The following is a 25881-nucleotide window of genomic DNA, read 5'->3' on the forward strand; positions in this document are numbered from 1 at the left end:
CTGCCAAACACGTGATCAAACTGCACACTGATCTTTCTTTGTTATCATGTATTTGATGAGGTTGACTGCCAGGCATATTATTAAACCATACATTTATTAGGGTTAACATACTGCAGTAAAAAATTCTTCTATTTATTAGAGCACTGGAGAATCAAATCAAAACAACTAAATACCACTGAGTGAAAGAAAGTCATGCTAGCATTTAATTATTGACGTTTCTTTAAAATTGTAGCTATTTTGACATGAAATATTATGTAAAACTTGTTACAAATAACATTAAGGAAGGTTTGGCTGTTTCAGGTGCAAAGCCTTAATTAACATTATTAGTGGCACCTCTGTTTACCTACCATTTTCATGTAGTGAAAGAGGTCTGTTTATGTAGGTGGAGCCATTGTTAACTGCTTTGTGTTTTACTGGGTGGTGCAAGCTATGACCTCTGTACAGAATCTTTTGCAGTAAATGAACTAATGCAGTGCCAAGAAACAGTATTTGCCAGCTTCCTGATGTTTTCCTGTTTTTTGCACATTTTTCACACTTACATTTTTCACGTTATTAAACAAATGTTTATACTGATAAAAAATAATCTTAGTAAACCAAACAAAATGCAGTTTTTCAACCAAGATTCTATTTATTAAGGGAAAAGCTATCTAAGCCATGAACTGACTGTGATAAACTAGATTTTCTGGAAAGCTGAGTTCAGTTTAAGTAGCCACATCCAGGCTTGATTACTGCCAGACCTGTTGGGTCAAGAAATCACTTAAATAGAGCAAGTCAAAGTGGAGTAGGCTAAAAGATTTAGAAATACAGCACTTACTGCCACAATCTTAAGAAGCAGGTGAGAAACAAATTCATTGACGTCCCTCAGTCTAGAAAGGTTTACAAAGCCGTTTTTAAAGCTTTGAGACTCCAGTGAACCACGACGAGAGCCATTATTTAAAAATGGTAAAAACTTGGAACAGTAGTGAACCTTCCCAGGAGTGGTCAACCTACCAAAATTACCCCAAGAGTGCATCGATGACTCATCCAGATCACAAAGAACCCAGAAAAACATCTAAAGAGTTTATGATTCAACAATAAGAAAGAGCGTGGGAAAAAATGGCAACCATGGGAGAGATCCAAAGAGAAAACCACTGCTGACCAAAAAGAAGTCAAAGGCTTGACTCACATTAGCAAAAATCATCTTCATGACTTTTGGGAAAATATTCTGTGGCATTACAAGAAAAAGAGCTGAACTTTTTGGAAGGTTTAGATTTGGTTTCATTTGGTGTAAAACTAACACCGCATTTCATAATAAGAACATAAAACAGTCAACAGTCAATCATAGGGCTGGTAGTGTGATGGTCTGCTGATGCTTTAGGCTTCAACGACTTGCTGTAATTGCATTTACTGGAAACTGTTAATGCTGTTGTTAACTTGATGATTATTTTCTCTATTTCATAAGGCCTGGTGCGAGATAACAAGAGATAAAAAAAAACATTGGCTGAAAATGACTTACAGTTTGGGTACAGTCTGTCAGAAATTTGTGAACTAATAATTTATTTAGGTCAGCCAATCGTGATTATCGCTGCATGTGGCGTCATCGCCTCCCAGCCAATGGCGTGACCACGTCCAGAAACGGGGCACCCACGACGTAAACCTTGCAAACATGGCGACGCTCCGAAGACAGTACGGAGATTGGAAATACGACCGATTTTAACCAAGAAAATCACCTCCTCTTCGCATGTTACAATGTGGTGGGGTTAGCCAGAGCCGCCGCAACTTACAGCCTTTTAGACGATGTTTGCAGAGGTAAGTTATCTCCCGTGAAAAAGTCTCGCGCGTGTTGGTACAGTAGTTTGTGGCTGACATAGCTAGTTAGCTTGGAGCAGCTAGCGCCTAGCCCCGCAGGTAAACACGGGAGCCGGGAGAGAGGACTGTTCGCTGCCGCTGTGTTTTCACAAAGCATGTCAGCTATAAGTGGCAGTCAGCGCGGGATTACACCGTTAACGCTAAGTTAATACGACGGGCTTAGGATATCCGCACTGTCAACACTGCGCTGGAATTAGCTCGACACAGGCAATGTCGGTAGTCTGCGTTTATATTATGAATGAAGATACTCACAAACGAATTTCTACATTACAACGAATACAGGTGAGCTGGGCGTTAGATTGGCTGACGGCTAGAGAGACTAACTAAGGAAAGTTACATTTTTGTATCGGCGCAGTTGCGGTCCACTGTTGATCAATCTGCATTGGATGCAAACATTTATGTCGATAATAAACGTGTTGCGCTGTTACACCTAGATGCAGACAGTGTGAATGGTGTGGGAAATCAATTTTCAGGCATTAATGACTGATGTCAAGTTGAGATGTAGTGGATAAGCTTGTCAGTCATACCGGCTTCTTCCCTCCTTTCATACACATCTAAACGGCCTAACGCAGGCTTGTCTTGAAATATTAATAAAGGCCATTGTTGTTGATCAGTGGTTGCAGAGATTTTTTTTTTTACATCTCACGGGATGCCCCCCAGTTTAGCGACCTGAAAGGACAGCTAAAAGAGCAGACTGCCCACCTCATCTGAGCTGCAGGTGAGGTGGGCAGTCACGTGTTACACTTAGTTGGCTTAGTTGCTATTTGGAAATGTTAGTCTCTGGTAACCTTAGTAAGAAATCAATGAAAGATATCGCTTTGTTTTATGTAGTCCTTTGTAGTTCAGTTGCTTCTGTGAGTGAGTGGCCTGTCTACACAACTTGATCAATTCACCTTTGTATATTGAGTTTGATGGGAGTGCACGTGTGCTCGTCCACAGCCACACAGCGTTATCTCTGTGCTTTTTAGCACTTGCTAAACCTCGTTAAGCTCCCTTAATCAAAGCTTGGTAGATATTAAGTCCAGCATGCTGTCACATCAGGCCTACTAGTGTATCTCCTCTTCCTTCTACGTGCTGTTCAAGTTGTTTCCCTGCCAAAGAGGCTCACAGCTCTCATGAATTAAGCTCTGTTCAGACCTGTCTTTTCATCCAGATATATGTACAGTGTGTCTAGGTCATGCCGAGACACGACGCAGCTCACATGATTCATCAGATTTGGAGTTGTTAACAGTCATGATTACTGCAGCGCCTCGATAAGGCTTAAGTTCAGTTCCCACCGCATGCTCATTGGTTGTGTGTTACAGTTTCAGTTCTAGTTGGGTTACTGCCAACCTGATGATCGCTACTAGCTGAATACATAATGAGTATAAATAACCAGTTATTGCCTTCCTGGAGCTGCTTCTCACTGGAAGGTGAAAAGTAGCAGCTGGGGACACTGTTTGTGACAGAGGAGGGGTGTGGCTTATTTTACCCTCCCCAGGGTAATAACAGTATCAAACCACAACTCAGGGGAACTAGACAAAACAAGCTGGACCATTTGCTCATTCAGTTTTCAGGGTCATTAGTATGCTGTTATTAATTTGTAATAAAGTTCAAATCCTGGAGAGAAGTGAACTACAACATTTCTTGTCCTCTCTGGAAATTAACATCATTACTACTTCTGCCTTTTTGATCCTAAGGTTAATATAGCAGCTCTTTGCATTTCAGTGGTCCTGGTGGATTAGGCCAGCACGATCAGTCAGACCCATTTACTTTCTCTCTCTCTCAGGCATGATCTCCCACAGGAGAGCTTTAACGGGCCTAGTTAACCTTTCACCTAATGACTACACTACCCAGGGTTTGCAGCTAAGCACTTGAGGACTTACATTGATCACAAAAATAGAAATATCCACCCTTGAGTAGTTCTTCATGCGTGTGTGTGCACGTCCATGGTGGAAAGTTAGGGAAAAAATATTCTCAGACACACTGATAAGAGGCTACGTGTGAATATCTGAATGTGCCTGGAGTCAAGGGCATCCAGAGCGTTCTTCAAAACACACTGCCTCTGTGTGTTTTACTCCTTTTAAATTCTAGATTGTCTTCTACTTCTTTGTAAGTAAATTTGTAAGAAATATTAAAACACAAATATATAGATTCATTTCAAAATATTAAATTGGTTATATTAAAGTTTAGAAAATAAAAATATGTCTTTGTTTGAAGCCTAGTAAAGTCCACAATTATATTTTTGTATTTGATCCTTGGCCAGCATATTCACACAGGTAATGATTTTTATCCCTGAGCATCCTTTCAGGATGATGAAGCAGGTTTTGACAGATGTTTTTAAACATGTCTTCTGAAATTCTCTTTGAAGCCATGCTGTAACATCCAGCCACTAACAATTTGAAATGCATGAGAGCGGTACTTCAGTGCCCATCTGCATCTGTGATCTCGCCCAGTGCCTTTAATACTGTCACTTTTGTGTTAATGAGTGTCTGTTTAGTGTGTATTGCATAAGGAATTGCCTAGATATTCAGATGTGAGGATCCCTGATGGGCTTGGGTGTTAATCACTGGAACAGATGGTTCATGTTTTAAGCCCTGTGTAAGCTGTAATGACTCACAGTTATCATCTCTTCTACAGAGCCAAGCCTCCACAGTCTCATCACACAGTCCTACTGATAGCGTGCACATTCACTGCTGCTTACTAGCACCACTGACGTCAAACATATACTTGCATTTCCCTTTTGAACTACATTCAGTCTCTTTCTCAGGAGTCACAGAATTTTAAAGGGTGTAATTGATCAGACTGTATATGCTTCAGTACGTCTAAAAACACTCTTTCTCATAAGTGTACACATTACTTACCTTTTGTGTTATTTATTAAAAAACATGTTTAAGATGATTAATAAGATGATTTGCCTAACTAACTGCTGGATGCTGCAGTAAGCACAGCATAGCTTGTGGTTTGCTCTGGTGAGTACAGTTACATATGTCCCTGTTTTGGTCCTATTTTAGTATAGACAAAGCACAACACTTTACACTCTGCACCAGCTGGAAGGAAAACACAAATAAATATTATATGTATCTAGGAGCTGAAATGCAAATGAAATGCTTCTAGCTAGCTTCAGTTACGTCTTATGTTGGCTCCGTGTTGACAAGCTGCTGTAGTTTAGTGAAGCCACTTGATAGGGAGGCACCTTCACCAAATACAAAGTCAGTGGAAAGTTGGTTGCCCCTCCACCGTGGGCTAAATTTAGTTGCACTCTGCCTTTATTCAGATGTTAGTCACAAGCATTAGCTTTGCTAACTTTGGACCCGGATCTTGTTTAGCAAAAATCTTTAACAAAATCCATAAGTTACTACTACACCATCACACTGTTAGCGTGTGTGATGGTGATGTATTATAATTGTTCTTTACTACCATCAAGCTGAGGATGTAGATTATGGTAGTAAATATGACTTTGTTGGTTTGGCAAAAAGTTTTCAAACTCTCCTGAAAATGTACCTGCTTGGTTCCCTGTGATGTAAGTGTGGGAGGAAATTGAACAACAGTTCAGACTGTTTCTTTGTTTGCACGGCGGTTTAATTTGGATCTCCTTTAAATGATAAAAGGATTCTGGCTGATATGTTATAGTTCTCTTGGTTGTGTTAGATATCAGGACACGTGGATCTGTTTTTGATGGTCACATTTTGTGGCAACCTTTCTGAAAAGCATTCCTCTGTGTTGCTACACTCCTAGTTAAATTGTAATAATGGTTCTCTCTGCTGGCCAGCCCTATTTCTCCTCCCAACCCTGCAATCAGTGACTTTGTTCTCGCCCTTTATGACTTAAGGAAGAGGGTTAGTCTAGCCAGTTTGAACACATTCTGCAGCCTGGACTTCAGTTTATTCATATAAGTTTGAGACATTTTATTATAGTCAATGTTCGCAGTAGTTGATTTCTTTACATCCATATAGATCAAAATTGTGCTTTTTATAATAGAGGCAAGAAATTGAGGAAAAGGTTGGAAATTGTCCTTCCTGTGTTTGTGTAGTCAGTTAAGGTGTTTCAACAATAAGAAAAACTGCAATGTCTTATGCAACCGAGATAGTGAAATTATGTCACCCTTGGTACAAGACAGGGTGAAATATAGGGTGGAGAACTGCATGTACCCAACAGGGTTATTACACTGCATATAAATGTCCTCTAATACTTCCTGCCTCTCCCATAACCACATTTGTAAACAAAGTGACAGGCAGGTATGCAGCATTTATTCCAAGGCACTCTCAAAGATCCTGCTGTTCTGTTAATGTGACCCATATGTCTTGGCCTGCACACTGTCAGTGCCTGTCTAGTTGACTCTGATGAGTAAGCAACATCAGGGTCAGAAGGTCCTCAGTGACAGCCATCAGCCTCAGGTTTTAATTTATCCTATTTACTGTGAAACTAGCCTCAGCTGATGTGGTGAGGAGGGACGTCACAAGTTCACCTCAAGTCAGATTTACTTATGTAACACTATTCGTGCGCATATGCGGTCCAAAGTGCTTCAGAGTAAGACTTTAAAAATGCTTTGCTTTAAGATCTGAACCAGTACTAGTGAAGTTATTGTTTCAAATTGCCCGTTATCAGCTTTTTCAAACCTGATCCAACTGAGAGGCTGTGTTTGTTCTAGTTTTATCTGCTCCAGTTCTGGACCAGGACAAACAATTATGGCCAGTTTTAATAAAGACGTTCATGCTGACAAGGTCAAGTCAGCAAGCAAACCCATCTGAACAATAGCAACCAGTATTAGACTGCTTAAATTCATAATCTATAAATTCAGAGATATTGTATGAAGCAAGTGGGCATTGCATTCTAAAATGTACATATTTCACATTTTTTTAACATGAAAAACATTCATAAACATATTGGGCTCTGTAGTAGACAAAAAAGAGAGTTGTACATTGTACTCCTCACTGAGCATTCCTGCGTCTAGGAACTTTGCTTTGAATGAAAAGAAGCTTCATAGTTGTCTTTAAACCTATCATGACTCAGATGTTAGGATACCTGTCCCTTTCTTCTTCTTCTTCAGGCCTGTCCCTGTGGGGACACCACAGCAGATAATCTGCTTCCATCTCACCCTATCCTCAGCATCCTTTTTAGTCACACCAAACCTTTGCATGTCCTCCTTTACTGCATGCAGGAATCTTCTTCTTTTCCTCCCGCTTGGCAGCTCTGTATAAAATTTTAGCATGTTCAACTCTGCCACCTGCAGTTCGGTCTCCTGTCTTTTTTTTCAGTGCAGCCATCTCCAAGTCGTACATCATATCGCTGATGTCATAAAATTCACTGGCTCTTTCCTTTTTCTTTTTAATTTATTAATTTAATTTATTAACTTATTTTTAATTAGAGTTCTGCCATACAAACAAAAATGTCAGGCTGAAGTTTGAAATATCCTCCTGTTTCCTCTAATTACCTCGTAAGTGCACCTTGCAATAATGTGTGTACACTTACCTGTGTGCTCTGGGGCTGCATGTGCGACATCAAACTATAGCGAGACAGATTAAATTTATTATGAATGATATTGAGTAATGCATCAGTGGGGAAAAAATACCTCTCTATTGCCTATAGCTCTGACCATTGTTGGTCCTTAACGTCATAATCTGTCAATGCATCACAGCAGCTCCTCCACAGTAGCTTGAAGCTTGATTTATAGTCTTGAACTCCTCCATCGAGCCAATATTGCAGTGGGCAATGTGCTGGTGTTTGTGTATTCTTCTGCTATTACAATTGTCACAAACGTAATGAATATTGTGCGGTTTGTTTTGTTGTCGTTGTTTTAAAACTAAAATGCATAAAACCGGTGACACCAGTGCTAATTAAGTTAATAAACAGATTGGTGCCTCACGGTCTTCATGGGCAGTGGCTGTAGCTCAGGTGGTAGAGCAGGTCTTCTGCTAATCGGAAGGTTGGTGTTCATGCAGCCTGCATTTGTTTGCATGGCACAGTATGCTTGGGCAAGATACTAACCCCAAGTTGCTCTCCAATGTGTCTGTCAGAGAATGAATGTGCGTGAATGAAAGCACTTACATAGAAAGAGCATAGAAAAAAGTGATTGTGTGAATTGGTAAATGAGTCAATTAGTAAAGTGCTATGATGAGTAGAATAGTGTAATATAAGAACCAGTCCATTTACCGTAGATATAGCATATTTTTACTCCTAAATTATAATGGTAACAAAATGTGTAACTGGATATTATTGAAAGACCTAACATAGCTTTCATATGTGTACTTTTCACATCAGGCTACAGTGTAGAGTGTACATTTAAGCCAGTACTGTAAATTGAGGTTCATTAATTCAAACATGTTCACTCCTCTTTTATCATCATTTATCTAGATCACCGATTCTGTTCATAGTTGTTATGGCGTAGTCAAGTGGCGGAGGATTTCCACTTGGGTGGTCTCAGAATCTCGTCTCTGCTTTTCGCAAATGATGTGATTCTGTTGGCTTTATCAAGTGGTGGCCTCCAGCTCTCACTGGAGCAATTTACAGCTGAGTGTGAAGCACCGGGAATGAGAATCGGCACCTCCAAGTCTGAGGCCCTGGGGCAGACCTAGAACACGCTGGAGAGATTATGTCTCTCGGGTGGCCCCCGAGCACTTTGGTGTTCCCCCAGATAAACTGAAGGTCTAGGCTTCTGTGCTTGGACTGCTGCCCCCAGAACCAGGCCTTGGATGAACTGAAGAAGATGGATGTTTGGATAGCTAAGTTATCTTTTAGCGTTAAGCAAGAAAACTGTGCATTTGCATGTCTGTGGAGCCACAGATTACTCTTCATTATTCTTTTCATTTGTCCATATGCCTTAATAGTATTTGGCACTAATTAGTAGGGCTGTGTGATATGACCAAAACTCATATCCCGATATAAGACATCTGTCATCCGATAACAATATAAATCACAAAGTTTTAACATTTTTTGTAAATTCTGTGAATCTCGGGCAGCTCGTCTTGCGTGAAGTGTTTCCAGCTGGGCGTCGTGTACCTGGAGTCGAGTGTTTTAACCGATGCATTAAAGGATGCATTTTTAGACATAAGTTGTAACGGCTGCCGTTTTCTTTGTGAGTATTTATTACACAGCGTAAAAGCCTGTTCTAACGTTTGAATCTAAGGTTTATTTTTCAGCACCTGACGGCTCTTTTTTGCTTCTCATCCGTAAATACTCTGCATACTCTTTCACGTGATTCAGTTTATTTTGAAAAGTCTCATCAAGATCTTGAGCTTTATTGTGAAAGGTTTATGTGGAACATAAACAAGCAGACACGCGATGGTTTTACCGTCGTTGTTGCTAACGACAACACATAAAAACAGGCGCTTGTCTGTCCGTAGTGTGGTTATATGAAATATGAGCGAAAGAGAGAACTTTAAGAAATTAATATAGCCACTACAGTGACAATCAAAACAATGAAAAACATTGCGGTAAACAGTTTATTTTGCGACACCACGAAACAAACGATAGCATAAAATGAAACGATAGATGTTTTTATAACGTCATCCGATATATATCGTTATATCGAACAGCCCTACTAATTAGTCTAGCTCTGTATCTACACAGTAAACTGACTGGCCTCTGTTTATGGATGTGACACTGTTGGCAGCTAGTCTAATGTGTGTCATCCGACTGGTGGCAGTCGACTGTAACAGTGAGAACAATGTCTCAGTGTCCAAAGGAAGCTCTGTGTGCTCCTCTCTGGCTCCGTCACAGGATTTGTTTATCTAAGGAACTCTAACATGAACGTAAGGCAGCCGAAGATCATCACCACTGATCGTGATGCCTGTCAGTGACTCTATCTGATGGCTTCACAGTGAGAACATTTTTGAAGGCTTTTTTTTCCTTGAACATTTAAGGATCCTTGTATAAGCAGCTGTAACTCATAACAACACATTCACAGCTATTTTCTAAGGTGCCGCGGCCTGGTTTAATATGTGCAGCAGACCCCTCCTGAGGTTTCATACCTGCTATCATGACCTTAAGCATACACTTAGGGGACATAACTTATCAGTATAGCTTGTGTTTTCATTTGTTTTGTTTTTTAAAAAGCTTCTTCTGTACCTGTTAATATGATAAGGCTAAAAAAGGAGATACTCAAGTAACTATGGGCTAAAGTTGGAGCTGGAAAAGGGTTGAAACGAGCTCTGTTTCCTGTACTGACAACAACAGGAACACCATAGGATGTGATTGTACAGGATTATACACACACACAGTTTCTGTCTGACACTCTTTTATGTAATGTCTTCCTGCGCAGACATCTCCCTCCCCTCTGCTCTGTGGAGGACCATTAATGGTCATTATATGTATTTATAGAATATTATCATCAGTCTAGCTGAGTATGGGGTGAATTGAATTGTGTATTGAGTATGTGTTTTTTTTTGTCTTGTGTGTTTCAGGCCAGTCTGTCCATCTGGGGATGGGGGGGTCTTGGAGTTGTGCTGTTCCTCGTCACTTTTGGACCCTTTGCCATATTCTACCTGGCCTTTTATATCTTCTGCTTCATTGGAGGGTGAGCAGTGAGACGTTTGAAGCCAATCTAACCTCTTTAAGCTTCACAGTTAACCACAACACATCAGGAGCTTGGCTCATAAGTTTTTTGCTGATTTCTAAATTACATTTCTGTTTTGCAGGGGCTTTGCGGTCACTTTGCTTTATGGAAAGATTAACTCGGAGAAACACCTGGAAAAGTGCGAGCACTCGTACTTACCACCCACACAAATTGGTATACTGAAGGTAAAATACACGCACTTCGACCTCGCCTGTGCAAACAGATGACCCGGCCTGCCAGATGTCACGGAGGTCACTAAAGTTTTCTCTGATTACTTTACTCCTGTCTCACTGTGGGTTATGTTTTGTCTCTTTCAGACGTTGGATGAGATGAAGCTGGAGATGAAGCCTATAAAAATTGACAGAAGACTCACAGGCTCGAGTTTCATAGATGAACCACTACAGCAGGTGTGTGTTTATGTGCCTGTCTTTGTGATAGGTCTTGTGATTCCCTGTACATGTGTTTCATAGGTAGGGAAGCATAGATGACCAGTTTTATCGTATGGCATACAACACATGGCCAAAGCTCTGTGTCAGTACTAATTGTATTCATTTCTTTATAAGCACACCTTGCCCCTTTCATCATGTCACTACCACAGCAAGTGCATGTTTACATTTTATAAGATGATTAGCTAATAATTTGCAAGAAATTGGTTGAGTTTTGATAAGTATTATTTTCTAAATTCAAAATTTTATATTACTTGTAATGCCTTGATAGCACTGCCTTTAAAGGAGCTGGGTCTAACTTCAGAAAATGACACTCATGATCATTAAAGCTTCTTTTCCACTAGCATCTACTCAACACTGCTGGACTTTGCTCTACTCAGTTTTGGTTATTTTCTATTAAATTTGAGTACCACCTCAATGTAGGTAGAGTTGTTACAGCAAGGTGGCCCAAACATCCTGCGATGTCATTTGATAATTACACAAAAACGGAATACATGAAGATGTTATACGTGCTGCTCGGTGTATGGCTTTTTGTCAGACTTCCTAAAATTAGAGAGCCAAGGAGGCGGCATGCATGTCCATATTCCTCAGTGCCAGGTTTGATTCTTGTGAAGGAGTCATGATTCATGCAGTGACGCCACTCCATTCAGTCTGTTGATGTCACATTTTTGGCTCAGCTCATTACATTAATGTCTCCAGCCCACTAAAAAAAGGGCCTATTATTACCTGAGTGAGACTAAGTGTCAAAAATCATTATAAGGAATTACATACAAATTAGCCCAAAGGCAGTTACAGGAAACTGAAAGAATTATGGTAGAACACTTTTTTTTACTTGTTTAACATTCAGACATTTACAATAAAAAGTTTTAGCTAATGTGGGTTTAAGAGAGGTTTAATCAGTGCCCACCCAGCTAAGAGTGGGCAGTGCACTTGTGATAATGGGACAGCAGCTACAGGGAGAAGCTTAGAGAAGGTCCCTGCCTGACAAATGCTAATACTCCAGACTTTAAATCTCTGTCTGACCCATCAGCTCAGCTGGCCCAGGTCAGTGACTTAATGGCATCAGAGAGAAGTACTGGCTGTCAAACACTGCATGACCCAGTAACGTCTGCATTTCAGGTGTTTTCTTCTGTGAGCTCTGTGTCTTTCTTGTGATGTATTGTTTTGTCAGAGCAAAATTCATTTTTCCAACATGCCAAAAGCAGGAAAATGTGACATGATTCAATTATAAAATGACTTAATTAAATTATTTTGTGTACCAGTGTCGTGCTTTGTAATAGAAACCATGTTGGTGGTACATGTTTCCAGCGGCATTCTTCACATTAAGCAGAATGAAGCTCCTCCGGTGTTGTTAAACGTTTATTTTCTGGCACAGCTTGCAATGTTTTGTCTTTATTTCCCCAGTTTTTATATAAAAATCCTTACATCTGTCACACAGTGACTTTTTCACAGTGAGATTCTTTTTATTGTTTTATTAGACAACTAGTCTGACATCATTGGAAACTCTGTACGATTACACCAAAGCTCTTTGTGTAATTTGTCCTTTGTAAACTGTGGACATTGCAGACTGTGACATGTGAGACATGTGATGCAACAGTGTTTGTACTGCTTTTTTTTTTTTTTTAAACTCATCTTGACACATTTGCAAGTTGATCGTCTAACTGATGGTTCCTATGCAAGCATTGCAGAATGGAAAGAACGACTTTGTGGCTTGTGTTTATTAGTCAGTTTCTCTTTCCATGCCGCTCTGTGATTACCACACTTGCAGCAGAAAACTTTTTAGCACGTCCTCAGCAAAGCGGTGTGGCCGGCAGAGTTAAGTGCAGACACAGCAGTTAGTGCCGGTCAGATGACGCTAACGGCTCTAGCATGGCATCTCCTCTCCCCTTGCCCGTTTCTAGGAATTCTCATTTATCTTTTCAGTTCCATGTGAACCTTGAGATCTTGCACAGAGAAATGTAAAGTCGCACAATGCTGAATCTTGCGCCCTGAAATAAATGTGTGGTCACTATTTTCTGACACATTGTCTGGGCATTTTTTTCCCTCTTGTATGTGCTCACATAAGCACTTTTTTCATTAGTCACAGCTCCCTCTCATCCTGTATTGCACTGATTCATATTGTAGCTTCAGCTGATGGGACTTCCACACCCTTTCGTTTTAAAACCTGTAACTTTTTACGTGGTTTATACTTGGCATCCACGGCTCCAGTCAGAAACATTGCTGGTGTAGTTTTAGTTAGAAAAGTCCTGGTTTGTGTTTTATTGCAGAATTGGTGTCCTTTTTTTTTTTTTTTTTTGGTAAATGATTTCGCAGACAATCGTGTCATCAAGGAATTTTAGTGTTTGATCTTATCGGTCAGGTTGAGGTTTGGACTTTCTCTGACTTTCTGTCCTGTTGCATGACCCAGTTTGATCCAGGCTTAAGTGGCTTAGTTGTTGGACAGATGACACCTTTAACCAGAATACTTGGGCATGCAGAGGAGTTCACGGTCGACTTAGTGGCTGCAAAACAAGCCAATATCATCACCCCTCCACCACTGTGCTGACACATGGTATGAAGTGTTTGTGCTGATTTGCTGTATTTGGTTTTCGGGGCCAAATGTCTCCACTTTGGTCTGGGCTGTTCAAAGCACATTGTTCCAGAAGTCTTGTGGTTTGTTCAGATCCAACTTTGCAAGCCTAAGCCTTGTTGCCTCACATGGCACTTGATTAGCAGCACCTGGGTGTTACTGACCCTCAATAGCTATGAAAGCAGTAAAGTTGTACTTAGTTTTTGGCAGCTGTGAAAATTACCTTTTGCACATGACTGCTTGTTCCCTTTACTGTAGCAATATATACAGTTATTCACATTGCAGTCTCTCCCAATCTCTTTTATACCACCAAAGCCCTGTTTTCTACCAACTGAGGGGGTAATGTGGTCTGTTTGAGTTCAAGTGGCATAGATATTGTCATCAAAGGGTGAATAAAACTGTATCTGTATCCATGTACTCCCATCTGTGCATCCTTAAGAGAGTATAATCCCGAGCCCTATACTTACAGTAACACTTTCATCTCATTTTTGAATTAAACAAAGAAGTCTTCAGTCTTCCATTAATGTTGTGTCTCTGTAATGTTTTGCACAAACAGCCAGCCCTCTGCTTCCTGTTTACTCAGCTCCTGTGTAATTGAGCTGTCGTGAGATTTCTGCTTACCGGCAGTTTATCAGTGGAGATTATTTCAGAAAATGTGATTAAAATGGTCACCTTGGCATTTTGACTTTTAATCACTGTTCTTATCTACTTCCATGTTTGTTCGATGAATCAGAGGGTTATCCAGGTTTGTGTTGACAATTCAGTCAGATCCCTCTCTCTAGTTCTCACTTCACTCAGTCTGAATTGTCTTTACAGAATTTTGCCTAACTCCTCACTTTTTCCTTATGTCTCTTTAGGTGATCCAGTTTGCACTGAGAGACTACATCCAATACTGGTACTACACCCTGAGTGAAGATGAGTCCTTCTTACTAGAGATCAGACAGACGCTGCAAAATGCCCTTGTCCAGTTCTCCACACGGTAACACACACACACACACACACACACACACACTCAAACGCATTATATGTCTAATATATTTAGCAAAAAATCAAGCAATCTATATTTTGTGTATATTTGTATGCAAAGGTCCAAAGAGGTGGACTGGCAGCCTTACTTCACCACTCGCCTGGTGGACGACTTTGCCACACATTTACGTGTTTTCAGAAAAGCCCAGGATCGCCTCGGTGACAGAGAAGACAAACTAAGTACGTGCATACATCACACTCCCTGCACTTATTAACGTGTTTGCCATGTCTTGAGAGCTGTTTTAAGAATAGTGACGACTGTAACTAAATAGTGATTTCTGAACAGGGGACATAACAGATGATCTGATGGAGTCTTTCTTTGAGGCTGAGGTGGAGATGGAAAGGAAGATTTGTCGAGATGTTGTGTGCACCTCACACAAAGATGAAGAAGGTAAACACGCCTCTGTTTCTGGCCTTACATTTCACAGTTATGAGGAACTTTTTTGTTCTAGCTTGTAACCCTGTTCTGCATGTGTGTGTCAGGGTTTCTTCGGGACTTGTGTGAATTGCTTCTGTACCTGTTACTACCTCCTGGAGACTTCCACAATAAGAATATGAGATACTTCCTAAGGGTGAGTGCATGAAAAAAAACTAGTGTGAGGTGCAAATAAGAGATAAAAAATGCATATGTATGCCATTAACCAGTGTTTGTGTGTTCATCACAAAAAAGCCACATGCCAAATGCTGCCATGTTGGTTGCCAGGCCGCCACGGCATCCCCCTGAATGTGCTGTACAGTGACATGTTTGTAGTGTAAATTACAGCGAGCATGCCTGGAAATACACTGTGGTGTGTTTTTTAGGAGGTGCTAGCGCGTGGTGTGCTGCTTCCTTTGATCAACCAGCTGAGTGACCCAGACTACATCAACCAGTTTGTCATATGGATGGTGAGGTTTAACACCACCCCAAACTGTCCAAGAAACAGTTTAATTTAAGGGTTGGGAGACCAAATGAGATTTGGTGCTGGTGTTTGTAGCTGTATGTCCTGTTTTATGTGTAGATCCGGGATAACAGCTGTAACTATGAAGCCTTCATGAACATCCTGAAGTTAACAGATAAGCCTGCTGAGCTGGAGGCCGTTAGAGACAAGGTGCTGGAGGAGCTGCAGTTTCTCCGCTCCCTGGACACTGCTGGAGACGGTGGGCGCTCGCTTTTTTCTTTCCATTTGCATCAGACACACACACTCAAAACTGATTGTTTTCATTCAGTAACTACAGAATGTTAATTGAAACAGCACACTGCTTTCCTCTTCTGCCCTGATGGCTTTTTGTTTCTCTGTCCTTCAGACATTAACGTGATCAAGAACCAGATCAACAGTCTTCTGTTTGTGAAGAAGGTGTGTGAGACCAGGATCCAGAGACTGCAGTCTGGCAAGGTGAGAAACTGGAGGGGAGTAAACATGCATCGCACAGCCTTGTCTGCACAGGTGTCAGCTGGTTTTGCTCAAAGTCCGCGTTGGTTATGTTAATGCTTTGCTGTCTTCTTCTTTACTTATTCGGTTCCTGTGTTGTGTAGGAGGTTGATGCCTTTAAGCTGGCAGCCAACTTTGGAAAGCTGTGTGTCATCCCGCTGGATCACATCCTCGTCCACAACATAGCCCTGCAGTTCTTCATGGGTAAGTGCATCAACACCTCACGTATCACATAGACGCCAAAGGTCACTGTAGTTATAACTCTGAACTTTTCTGTTAATCATATGTTTTTTAAAGCCCTAACACATGAATGTTAGGGCTTTAGTGTAGGACTCCAGCCTCTGTTTTTTTTTTTAGACATGCTCTTTTGCTGTCGCTTATGTCGGTGTGAGAATCTTTAAAGGTTGGAGAATTCCCATTAGCCTAAACATAATGACAAAAACAATACAATACAATACAACTTTATTTATAGAGCACATTTAAAAACCAACGATATACCAAAGTGCTTCACATAAAAGAAAATAAAACATAAATACTATAAGACCATAACAAAGTACCAAATGTGCTAACAGGTCAATGTCACTAACACACAAAAATAGCATAAAATGCATATCAAGTAAAAACATGTTAAAAGCACAAAGCCATAAAAGATATGTATAAAAGGGAAAATAGAGTAAGTGTAGGAATCAGATACAGGCATTAACGAGCAGGAAAGGCAAGGTTAAATACAAAGGTTTTTAACCATGATTTCAATGATTGGATAGAATCGGATGCGCGGATGGCAATAGGAAGGTTATTCCACAAATCGGGTGCAGCCAAGGCAAATGCACGGTCACCTCGGTTCTGACATAAACGGTAGTAACCAGACCGAAAAGCAGCGCACATTTCAGTGCTTTATTTCGGTGCTTTTTTTTTTCCTGAGATGTCATACACTTTGGATTCTAGCCAATCATTTTACCTTTCCAAGGATAGTAGGCGGGCCCAGGTACGTACGTTCTCTTAGAGCAGAGCTACAGATTAAAAATGCCCAAGGCGAAGCGGTCAAAAGTCTGGCTGTACTTCACAGCAAAAGATGCAAACTCAGCAGCCTGCAACAAGTGCTTTAAGATGTTACCTCCTTTGCACAGTATCACCTGGAATCTGATGAAACACCTGGCGACGCATAGCGTTTTTTTAAAAGTCGAGAAATGCACCGTATTTGATACCTTGCTGAAAGACCTCACACCGAGTGCGGGTGTGGTGCCTGTTATCGGACCCGGAGTTAGCAACATCCCCCAAAAACCCGAAGAGGAGAGTCCTGGCCCCTAGCCCTGTCAGTGTAGCAGAAATGATGACGGATGATGATGGCAGCAGCAGCCGTTCTTCTCTGCGTGAGTAGCTTAATGTTGTTCGTGTGTAATTTACGTTGAGTAGGCTAACCACGTTATTAAATTAATGCACGTAAGGTGAACTAGCAAACACCGTCGTAGTTACATGCGGCTGTCTTCCTGTTTGATGGCAGATGCTCCCTTCACCCTGGCAAAAAAGGCTAAAATGACCAAAGAAAAAGTGGAAAACAGTTAAACATGAGAGGTTTTTGGACAAAGTTTGTGTTCTCCATTCTTTAAGCACCGGTTTACGCACCGGCACCGTTTCAAAAGTAGCGGTTTGGCACCGGTATCGGATAAAACCTAAATGATACCCATCCCTACTCTAGACTTCAGCTGAGATCTTGGCTGCACCAAGAAACAAAAACAAAAGCATGCTAACGTTTATGCTGCCTAAAATGTTTTAATTTGTGACACAGCATAGGAAAAGTCAGAATGAAAATCCCACCTGTGCACAAAAACAGCCAAGCAATGCTGCAATTCTAAACAGTTGGACTCTCCAATATCTCCAATATCATAACTTCACCGTCTCCAAATGTCTCTTAGAACTGTCTGACAATTGATCAGTGTCCGATCCATAAACTGTCAATAAATCACTCGCCTTTTTTGCCCCAAATGCTCAATCAGCAAACACTCAGCTATGAGTAATCTAGAAATTTTGAGGGAAAGACATTTTGTGCTATAGCTTGGTTTTCAAATGCCGTGTAACATTTTTGTACATAGATCAAAGCAAAACTCAAAACTAAACAAGTAGAAGTTTGATATCATAACTTGATCTTTAGAAATGAGGCTGCCAGAAACCAGAGGCTGCCAAAAATACTGAGTATAAAACTTACTGGCCGTGATTGCCGTGTATGTATGTGTAGCCAGAGTCTTAATCGTAAGCAGACACCTGTGAGTATATCATATGCATCATATGATTTAGGAGACTAAATGCTGTCTGTCTGTTGACCCAGACTTCATGCAGGCAGCGGGGGCCCAGGCCGAGCTGTTCTTCTGGCTCACAGTGGAGGGATACAGGGTGACGGCGCAGCAGCAGCTGGAGGCCATGCAGAGCTGGCAGAAGGACGGCAAGAAGCAGCCTAGTGACACTAAAGGGCTGCTGAAGGCAGCTGCACTGGGTGTCTATGAACAATACCTCTCTGACAAGGTAGCTGAAAATGTCATGCATCCACAGCCTCCTCCGATATTTTAAGCCAGACTCATTTCAGCTATATTTTACACAGTGTCTGAACTTCTCTTTTAGAAACAGGGACGTTTATTTATAGATAAATTTAAAGAGCTGTCTTTCATTTCTGTAGTTATAAATGTGAAAAGTTAACCTCTTTGCTCTGTCTGCTCTAACAGGCGTCCCCCAGGGTGCAGGTGGACGAGGCATCACTAACAAGGCTTGGGGAGAAGCTACGGAAAGACGACCCCACGCCAGAGATATTTGATGAAATCCAGAGAAAGGTTCCCCCCTCCCTTTGTTTTTGTTTTTTTTTCCTGCTTGCGCTGCATTTTCCCTCCCAGTCTAACAAATACTACTGCTTGTACTTTACAACAGGTGTATGACATGATGCTACGCGATGAGCGGTATTACCCGTCCTTCAAGCAGAGCCCTCTCTATGTCCGCATGCTTGCAGAGCTGGACATGTTGAAAGAGCCAAGCTACCGAGGGTCTGACGATGGTGATGGAGAGTCCTTTAATGGTTCTCCAACAGGAAGCATAAACCTAGTGAGTCCTTTTCATTTAATATTTATGGGTTATCTGTCTGTGCTGTTTATTATTATTAGTTTATGATGATTTGTTTCCTGTGATTTCAGTCTTTGGATGACTTGCCCAATTCCTGCCATGATGAATCTATGCACCTTCATGCCTTCATCTCTGACACAGGTACGCCAACCGAGTGGTTTAGTTTTATATTCTTCTAACATGTTGAATTGTGTGTGTGTGTGATTTTTCTTTTGGATATTGGGTATCTGTTACTTCCTTTTAGTCCTTCCCTGCATGTTTTCTATCAGCATTTCACTTCTAAGCTCGTTTCATCTGCATGTGCCTGCTGTTTCGTGCCACATTGTTCCAGTATTCTTTATTTCTATCACTCCATTACCTTCACTACTTTTCTGTTTTTCCTTTTTCCCCTCCTCCCTCCCTCCCTCCCTCCCTCCCTCTCTCCCTCCCTCCCTCCCTCCCTCCCTCCCTCTCTCCCTCACCTTTCCTGCCATTCTGTTACACTTTTCCTCCCTTTTATCCCATTCATACACACTTTTCCCCTCTGCTTGCTCTTTTACTGCCCTATATTACACCTGCAACACTTCCCTTTTGCCCACTTCCTGTCTTTCCGCTGCTCTTTTCAACCCATCCCCCATTTTCCAATTCCCTATGTTGGATGTATTACCGGATCGGGTAGCTGATGCTTGTCTCCCCGGCTTCTGGGGTGCTGCAGGGGTGTGCAATGACCACGGTAAGACCTACGCACTGTACACCATCACTGTGGTTAGACGCAACCAAGATGGCAGTGAGGATGCCTGGAAGACCTACCGCCGCTACTCAGACTTCCATGACTTCCATATGAGAATCACTGAACAGGTGTGTGTGGGACTTAACTCTATTACACCACTTTTACACGGTTTAAAGTAAAAAACAAAGGCCGGTGGTGCCTGGTGGCTGACGTGACCGTATCGCCATATTGACGGCACAAGAGAAAAAAAATGTTGGAGGCAAGTTTGTGAGCCTAAACGTCAGACTCACTGGAATTACTTATAGACACACTGACCTCATTATTTCTATCATAGAAACTTTGGCCTGGCATCCAACATTGTTACGATAAATGTAAACGTGACAGAAAATAAGGGAAAGTCATCAGCTGCATTTTCTTCTTCTGAGTCTCAGTTTGTAATCTTGCTCTGCTTTAGTTTGAGAACCTGGCATCAATCCTCAAGCTGCCAGGAAAGAAGACCTTCAATAACATGGACAGAGACTTCTTGGAGAAGAGAAAAAAAGACCTCAATGCTTACCTACAGGTAATGTTGTTATGTGATAGTTTATATATGTTATTCTTTTTTATTGTCATGCATTTTTCCTTCCATTAATAGTTCTTGGTGCGCATTTGTTGCAGTTGCTGCTGAACCCAGAGATGGTGAAGGCCTGCCCAACTCTGATCCCTTACGTGTATGACTTCCTAGAGAACAAGGCCTATAGCAAGGGCAAAGGAGAGTTTGCACGGAAGGTATTTCCTTTTCTCAAATGCAAATACCTGTTTAACTGTTGTGCAGTTTTTTTTGTTTTTTATTTTAATTACTACATATATTATAGTAGATGTTATATGTAGATATTGTGTTATAACGTTTTAGTATGTTGGAGAATCATTCATTACTGATCAGCTGTTTATTCACCATGTGACTGGCATTTTGTCTATAAAGTACATTTTCTGCTTTTGTTTTATTCCCCCATCAGATAGACACATTTGTGAACCCTCTGCGGAGCTCCATGAGAAACGTGTCCAATGCAGTAAAAGCCTTCCCAGACAGTTTAGCAGAGGGAGTGACCAAAGTCTCCGATAACATGGGCCGCATGTCAGAAAAACTGGGTCAGGATATCAAACAATCCATACTGAAGGTAGAACCGTTTAATACTGCAAGTGTTTTGAGTTAACGTTGTGAAGCACGGGCTTCGCTTGATCCTCTGTAGTCGTTAATCTAACCTCTGATTTTCCCAGGTGCCTCCAATCCTCCCCAAGTCTGAAATCGACCCTGAGCACTGTCGAGTCTCTGCTCAGCTCGATGACAATGTGAGCAAAGTCCTTCCAAAGTTTTCTTGAAATGCCTCAGAGTACAAACATCGGCTCATCAGTTAAATGTGATGAGAAACTGCTTAAAAAGTTCCCACTAAAATGAGGATTTGAAAAGCTTTTATCCTTCTGCCATTATCTTTGCTGTTAGGAATAACCCTGTAGATTTTAATTCAGCATTCTTTGCGTTGACATGTCTCTGCAAAAGTCTCTGATGTGAGTCAGTGTGCTGCTGTTTCATTCCTTTAACCGTGCTTTAAATTAAACTGCTTCCAGGTGGATGATAATATCCCACTCCGGGTAATGCTGCTGCTGATGGACGAGGTGTTTGATCTCAAAGAGAAGAACCAGTGGCTGCGCAGGAATATTAAGAACCTTCTGCAGCAACTCATCAGGGCCACATATGGGGACACAATCAACAGGTGAGTGTCACATTAAACCTGCAAAAAAGACTGACATACAGTTAAAGGTGGGAAAATGTTATCACTTATACAAATAGTAGTTTGAAATATTTAAAGTTTGCTTCTTTCTGTAGGAAAATCGTAGATCATGTGGACTACCTGACGTCACCAGAGCAGGTGGCAGATTACGTCAAGAGGTTCAGGTAACTCATCGCCTTTTGTTTTAAAGACCTCTGATTAGTCAGAGGAGTACTGTATAACTTTTAGTGCTCCGCCTCCGAACAGGGATTCCTACTGGCCCAATGGTATTCTAGCTGAGACCCCGCCCCGCCGGGACAAGAACATCCGCATGAGGACACGAGTAGCTGCCAAAACCAGCCTTCTGGGAATCATGCCAGGTGAAAACACACACACACTCACACTTTATAAAGCTAGCACCTAGCCATAAATAGAGACAACCACATCTACTTACTCATTATCTTTGAAGCATTCATACTTAAAATGAAAAGCAGTTCTCAGTCCCTGCTTGTCCCACTGAATATGGAAGTAAAAGCTGTGAGGAGGGAGGAATCTGTGACATCTTTCTGGGTGTCACCAACAGCTTTTTAATAAAGGGGTTTAATCCACTGCTTTTCTGTGTACTACCACTCCAAACTATGACAAACAATTTCGATGTAAGACGATATCTGGTATGTGTGAAGAAACGATTGAAGTACAGCACAATAGTATTCTAGTTTAGGAGTGAATCTGGAGTAAGTTAGTGAGAACCACCCAGAGACTGACCTCTGTATGATTTGTCCAAGTCTGCTTTTAAGAAATGACTGAAATGAACTCACTGCCCCCCTCTTGTGTCCAGGCGGTATAAATGCTGTTTAACCATCATTTGTTCAATAAGCTAATTATGAGTCAGCGCACTAGAATGAGGCAGAGAAAGCATATTGGAAAACTGAAAGGGTGACATCAAACTAGACCATTTTTGCCAGTTACACACTTTCCTTGATGGTTTGCACCTCTGATAAAGCACAGAGCTAGAAATATATTTGTACACAGAAAATACAAGAATTGAGAGGCTGTATTATCAGGTGTCTATGTGAAGGTAGCCAAGCCCTAATGCGGTGCAGTGAGGACATCTGTATGACTCATGCTCACTTTTCTTTAGTGCCATATCTTTACTTTGTTTCTGCTGTCAGACTAAAAATTCCAGTAATATTAATGCGAACCAAAGGAAAGGTGGAATTCTTTGCAGTGCTGTAAACTCATACAAAAAAATCAATTTCATTCAGTTTTAATTATTAAGCGCCAAATACCTGTCGCCTTAAAAGTAAAGATGCTGAAGCGTTAGAGAGAACAATAAAAAACAACAGAAAACTCCCCCTGAGCAAGCATTTGGTGACAGTGGGAAGGAAAGACACAGTTTTAACAGGAAGTAACCTCTGACAGAACCAAACTTGTTCACGCTGCTGATATCTACGTCTCCCTCCCCCTTCTTCCTCAGATGAGCTGAAGCACATCATCGGAGCCGATACCACGAGGAAGGGCATCCTCCGCGTCTTTGACATGTTTCAGTACCAACCCATGAACCGTCGCCTAGTCTACGTTTTCCTGGAGGGCTTCCTGGAGACCATGTTCCCTCAGTACAAATTCCCCGAGCTCTTTGTCAAGCTGCACTCCCGTTCGCCACGCATCCATAGATACAACCAGAAACTGAAATCCACCTCCCTCAAGAGGTGACAGGAGAGGACAGAGGCAGCAGGACAAGGGCCGATAAGATACACAGACTTGAGAGCTGAGGATGTGAGTGGCAGTGGTGGGGATTGATATGACTGTTGTTGAGGGGTGTGTGTGTGAGAGAGAGAGAGAGAGAGAATTCTGCCCTTCCTCTTCCCTCACACATTGCTGAAGGTGAAATCACTCTATTTTATCTGGCTGATTATTTCTGTCAAGACAGAAACGAAGGATGTGTAACACTTGGACACACGCGCAAACACAAATCTCATAATTTGCACCAAGACTGAACTTGGCTGTGTTTTCTTTTTAGTTCCCCTGCTCCATTTGAGACTTTTTTTGTTGTTGTTGTGTTGAGCGTCATTCTGGGCCAGCTGATGCTGCTTTATCATGGTCCAGAGAGCCCAACCACAGGTATCGTTGTTTTTAAACTGCAGGACTCAATAGCATTAGACCCACACCTTGCCTTACCTTCCTGCTTCTATCTGTTGGCCAGTGCGGTCCTCCTCCACGTCAGCGAAGTGGCCGCACAGCTGTAATCAAACCCACCCTCATGCTGTAGACATCTAAGCTGCAAAAATCACTTGCAAACTGTGTTTTCGCAACCAAAAAACGTCGATTGCACTGGGTTTAAGAGCCGCTGTTTTTAAAATGTGACAAATATCCTTTTTTTTTCTCTCCTCAGCCTCAGTGCTTGTCTTGACTTTCTTCCACCCTTTCTCTCTCTCTCTCTCTCAAGTCTTAGATCACCTGTACTTCCCTCGATCATCCAATCAAAGAACCCTTTTTAATGCTACTCTCATATCCTGCAGCAACCAAAGCTCATGCTGTTCGTATGTGTGTGTACTGTTCTGACATTGGGGAAACATTACTGTGTTTCATATCACGCAAAGAAAAAGAATGCAACGTTGACCTTTAATGACCCTTAAGGTGAGGCTGTGACGACACACTGAGGTGTGTTATTGTCAGGAACTATTCAAGAATGTACTCTCTGGTCTGTTCTGTATCTGGCTTGAGCAGAAGTCTGTGTGTGTGTGTGTGTGTGCGTGCGTGCGTGCGTGCGTGCGTGTGTGGTTAGCACAAAGATGCAACCCTCTTCTGTCAGAAACTGTGCCAGTGTGAGCTAGGGGAACCAGCCTTAAGTCTATATACAGTGTACACTGATCAAGAGATGCACGCTAGAGGTAGCTCTCCTTCACATGACTGAACATAACAAGGAAATCAGGACAGAGATATGGAGATGTGTCCCTAACCACCTTTGGTCAGAGGAAAAACGACTTGGATTTGGTGCAATATTTTTTTCTTTTCTTTAAGGCATGTGCATTTTTGAATCATTGTATTACTGAAAATTATTTTAATAGTAGAAAAAGCGAGAGCTCTTTTCCCAGAGATGTCCTCTTACCCCCGACAACTTAACATTCCGTTGTTATAAAAGTACAATGTTTAATTTTACAGACTTGTTTTATAAGTCTGATTTTTCTTTTTTAGATTTGTTTCTTTTTTTTCTTTTCGGTGTGCAGGGGGTTATTTTCCCATTTATCCCCAGCTGACTCTTGCAGAAATAATCAGAGATGATTATTAGACTGTGGCGGGGGGACAGCTACTTCAGAGGTGGCCTTGAACAACTGCTCTTTCTTTCATGCATTGAAGCCTGTGAAGTGTGAAAAGAGGTTTGTTACTATGAACTGACCGCTGAAAAGACCCCCCCCCCCACCCAAAAATTGGGTGAGACAGGTTCACAGAAGAGCTGTGTCTTGTGACCACTAGAATCACTACTAATAAGCACTTACTGTAGCAAGTGTGGGAGTCCCACTCCCCCATTGACTAAACGGCGCCCCATTCTGCTGCAGTCATTGGACGGAAACTTCCTCGTCTGCTGTGATTTGCTTGCACCGAGCTGCCCCGATGGACTCTGATTGGCTGAGCAGGACAACATGGCTTGGACTGGACTGGAGCCTCGCTTACTGGGAGGTGAATAATGTGTCCCTTATGATGGCGAAGGCGGTATCACCTTTAACTTTCTGCACACCTCTCCATACAGGAAGGCTCATGTTTTTTTTTAACCCCAGTATATATGAATATGATAATGAAAATTGTGCATATCTGTGTACAGTATGTGTTAATAGTGTGCCTAAATGTACTGTCAACTCTATTTTCATATTTTTCTTTAACCTAAAAAAAAAAGAAAACATCAGGATGTCATGATCATTTTAAGCAACTGAAAAATGACTTTAGGGTGTTTTGGTTTATTTTGGCATCATGCTTATCAAAATTTTCCTTGTGAGCATTGTGCTCAGAACAGTACAACACTAATAAAAAGGTAACTCCGACTAACTGAACAACAGTGTGTAAGTATTTGCTTGCAGCATCTCTTTTTTTGTAAAGACTCCATTCAATTGGAAACGGTATGTAACTGCTATTTTTTTTTTCACACTGCTGAAGGGTTTCCTAACAGCTTCTGGAAGATCAGTCACATGAGGCGGACTTATTGGTGCTCTGGAAATTGGAAAGTCCTGCAACAGGTGTGAAGAGCTTCTGTGTGAGCTGCTATAGTGTGATAAGTAGAGATGGACCGATCCGATATTACGTATCGGTATCGGTCCGATACTGACCTAAATTACTGGATCGGATATCGGAGAAAAATAAAAAATGTAATCCGATCCATTAAATATCACGAAAGCATCTCACAAAACTTGCAACACCCCGTAACTCACCTCAGAACGTTAGCACGTCGGAGCAGTATGCATCACGTGATAGAGCGGCTGTGGCATGCGGGACCTGTCG

At 41.6% G+C, this 25881-nt stretch overlaps 1 protein-coding gene across 1 annotated transcript; it reads left to right on the forward strand.

Moving 5' to 3' along the window:
- Window positions 1–1630: 1630 nt before the first annotated feature.
- Window positions 1631–23217, forward strand: snx13 (sorting nexin 13). The gene is made up of 25 exons (XM_085446123.1): window positions 1631–1788; window positions 10230–10342; window positions 10464–10566; window positions 10699–10788; window positions 14254–14375; window positions 14484–14602; window positions 14709–14813; window positions 14906–14994; window positions 15224–15307; window positions 15421–15559; window positions 15707–15795; window positions 15936–16035; window positions 18155–18348; window positions 18546–18650; window positions 18745–18915; window positions 19005–19074; window positions 19628–19770; window positions 20097–20204; window positions 20300–20410; window positions 20638–20799; window positions 20900–20971; window positions 21248–21393; window positions 21507–21575; window positions 21658–21770; window positions 22868–23217. The coding sequence occupies exons 1-25, from the start codon at window positions 1777–1779 to the stop codon at window positions 23101–23103; spliced, it is 2865 nt and encodes a 954-aa protein (XP_085302249.1). The 5' UTR covers window positions 1631–1776; the 3' UTR covers window positions 23104–23217.
- Window positions 23218–25881: the final 2664 nt, after the last annotated feature.

This window comes from Copadichromis virginalis, linkage group LG22, assembly GCF_057382275.1.
Source record: "Copadichromis virginalis isolate Kocher_CV1m ecotype Utaka linkage group LG22, C_Virginalis_male_GT1.1, whole genome shotgun sequence".
In the NCBI taxonomy this organism is placed as follows: Eukaryota; Metazoa; Chordata; class Actinopteri; order Cichliformes; family Cichlidae; genus Copadichromis; species Copadichromis virginalis.

Bases quoted from the DNA above. Each gene is read 5' to 3' on its own strand.
- snx13 (XM_085446123.1), top strand. The intron at 10,567-10,698 runs GTAAAATACACG...TGTCTCTTTCAG, and splicing joins CACAAATTGGTATACTGAAG to ACGTTGGATGAGATGAAGCT. The intron at 21,771-22,867 runs GTGAAAACACAC...CTTCTTCCTCAG, and splicing joins CCTTCTGGGAATCATGCCAG to ATGAGCTGAAGCACATCATC.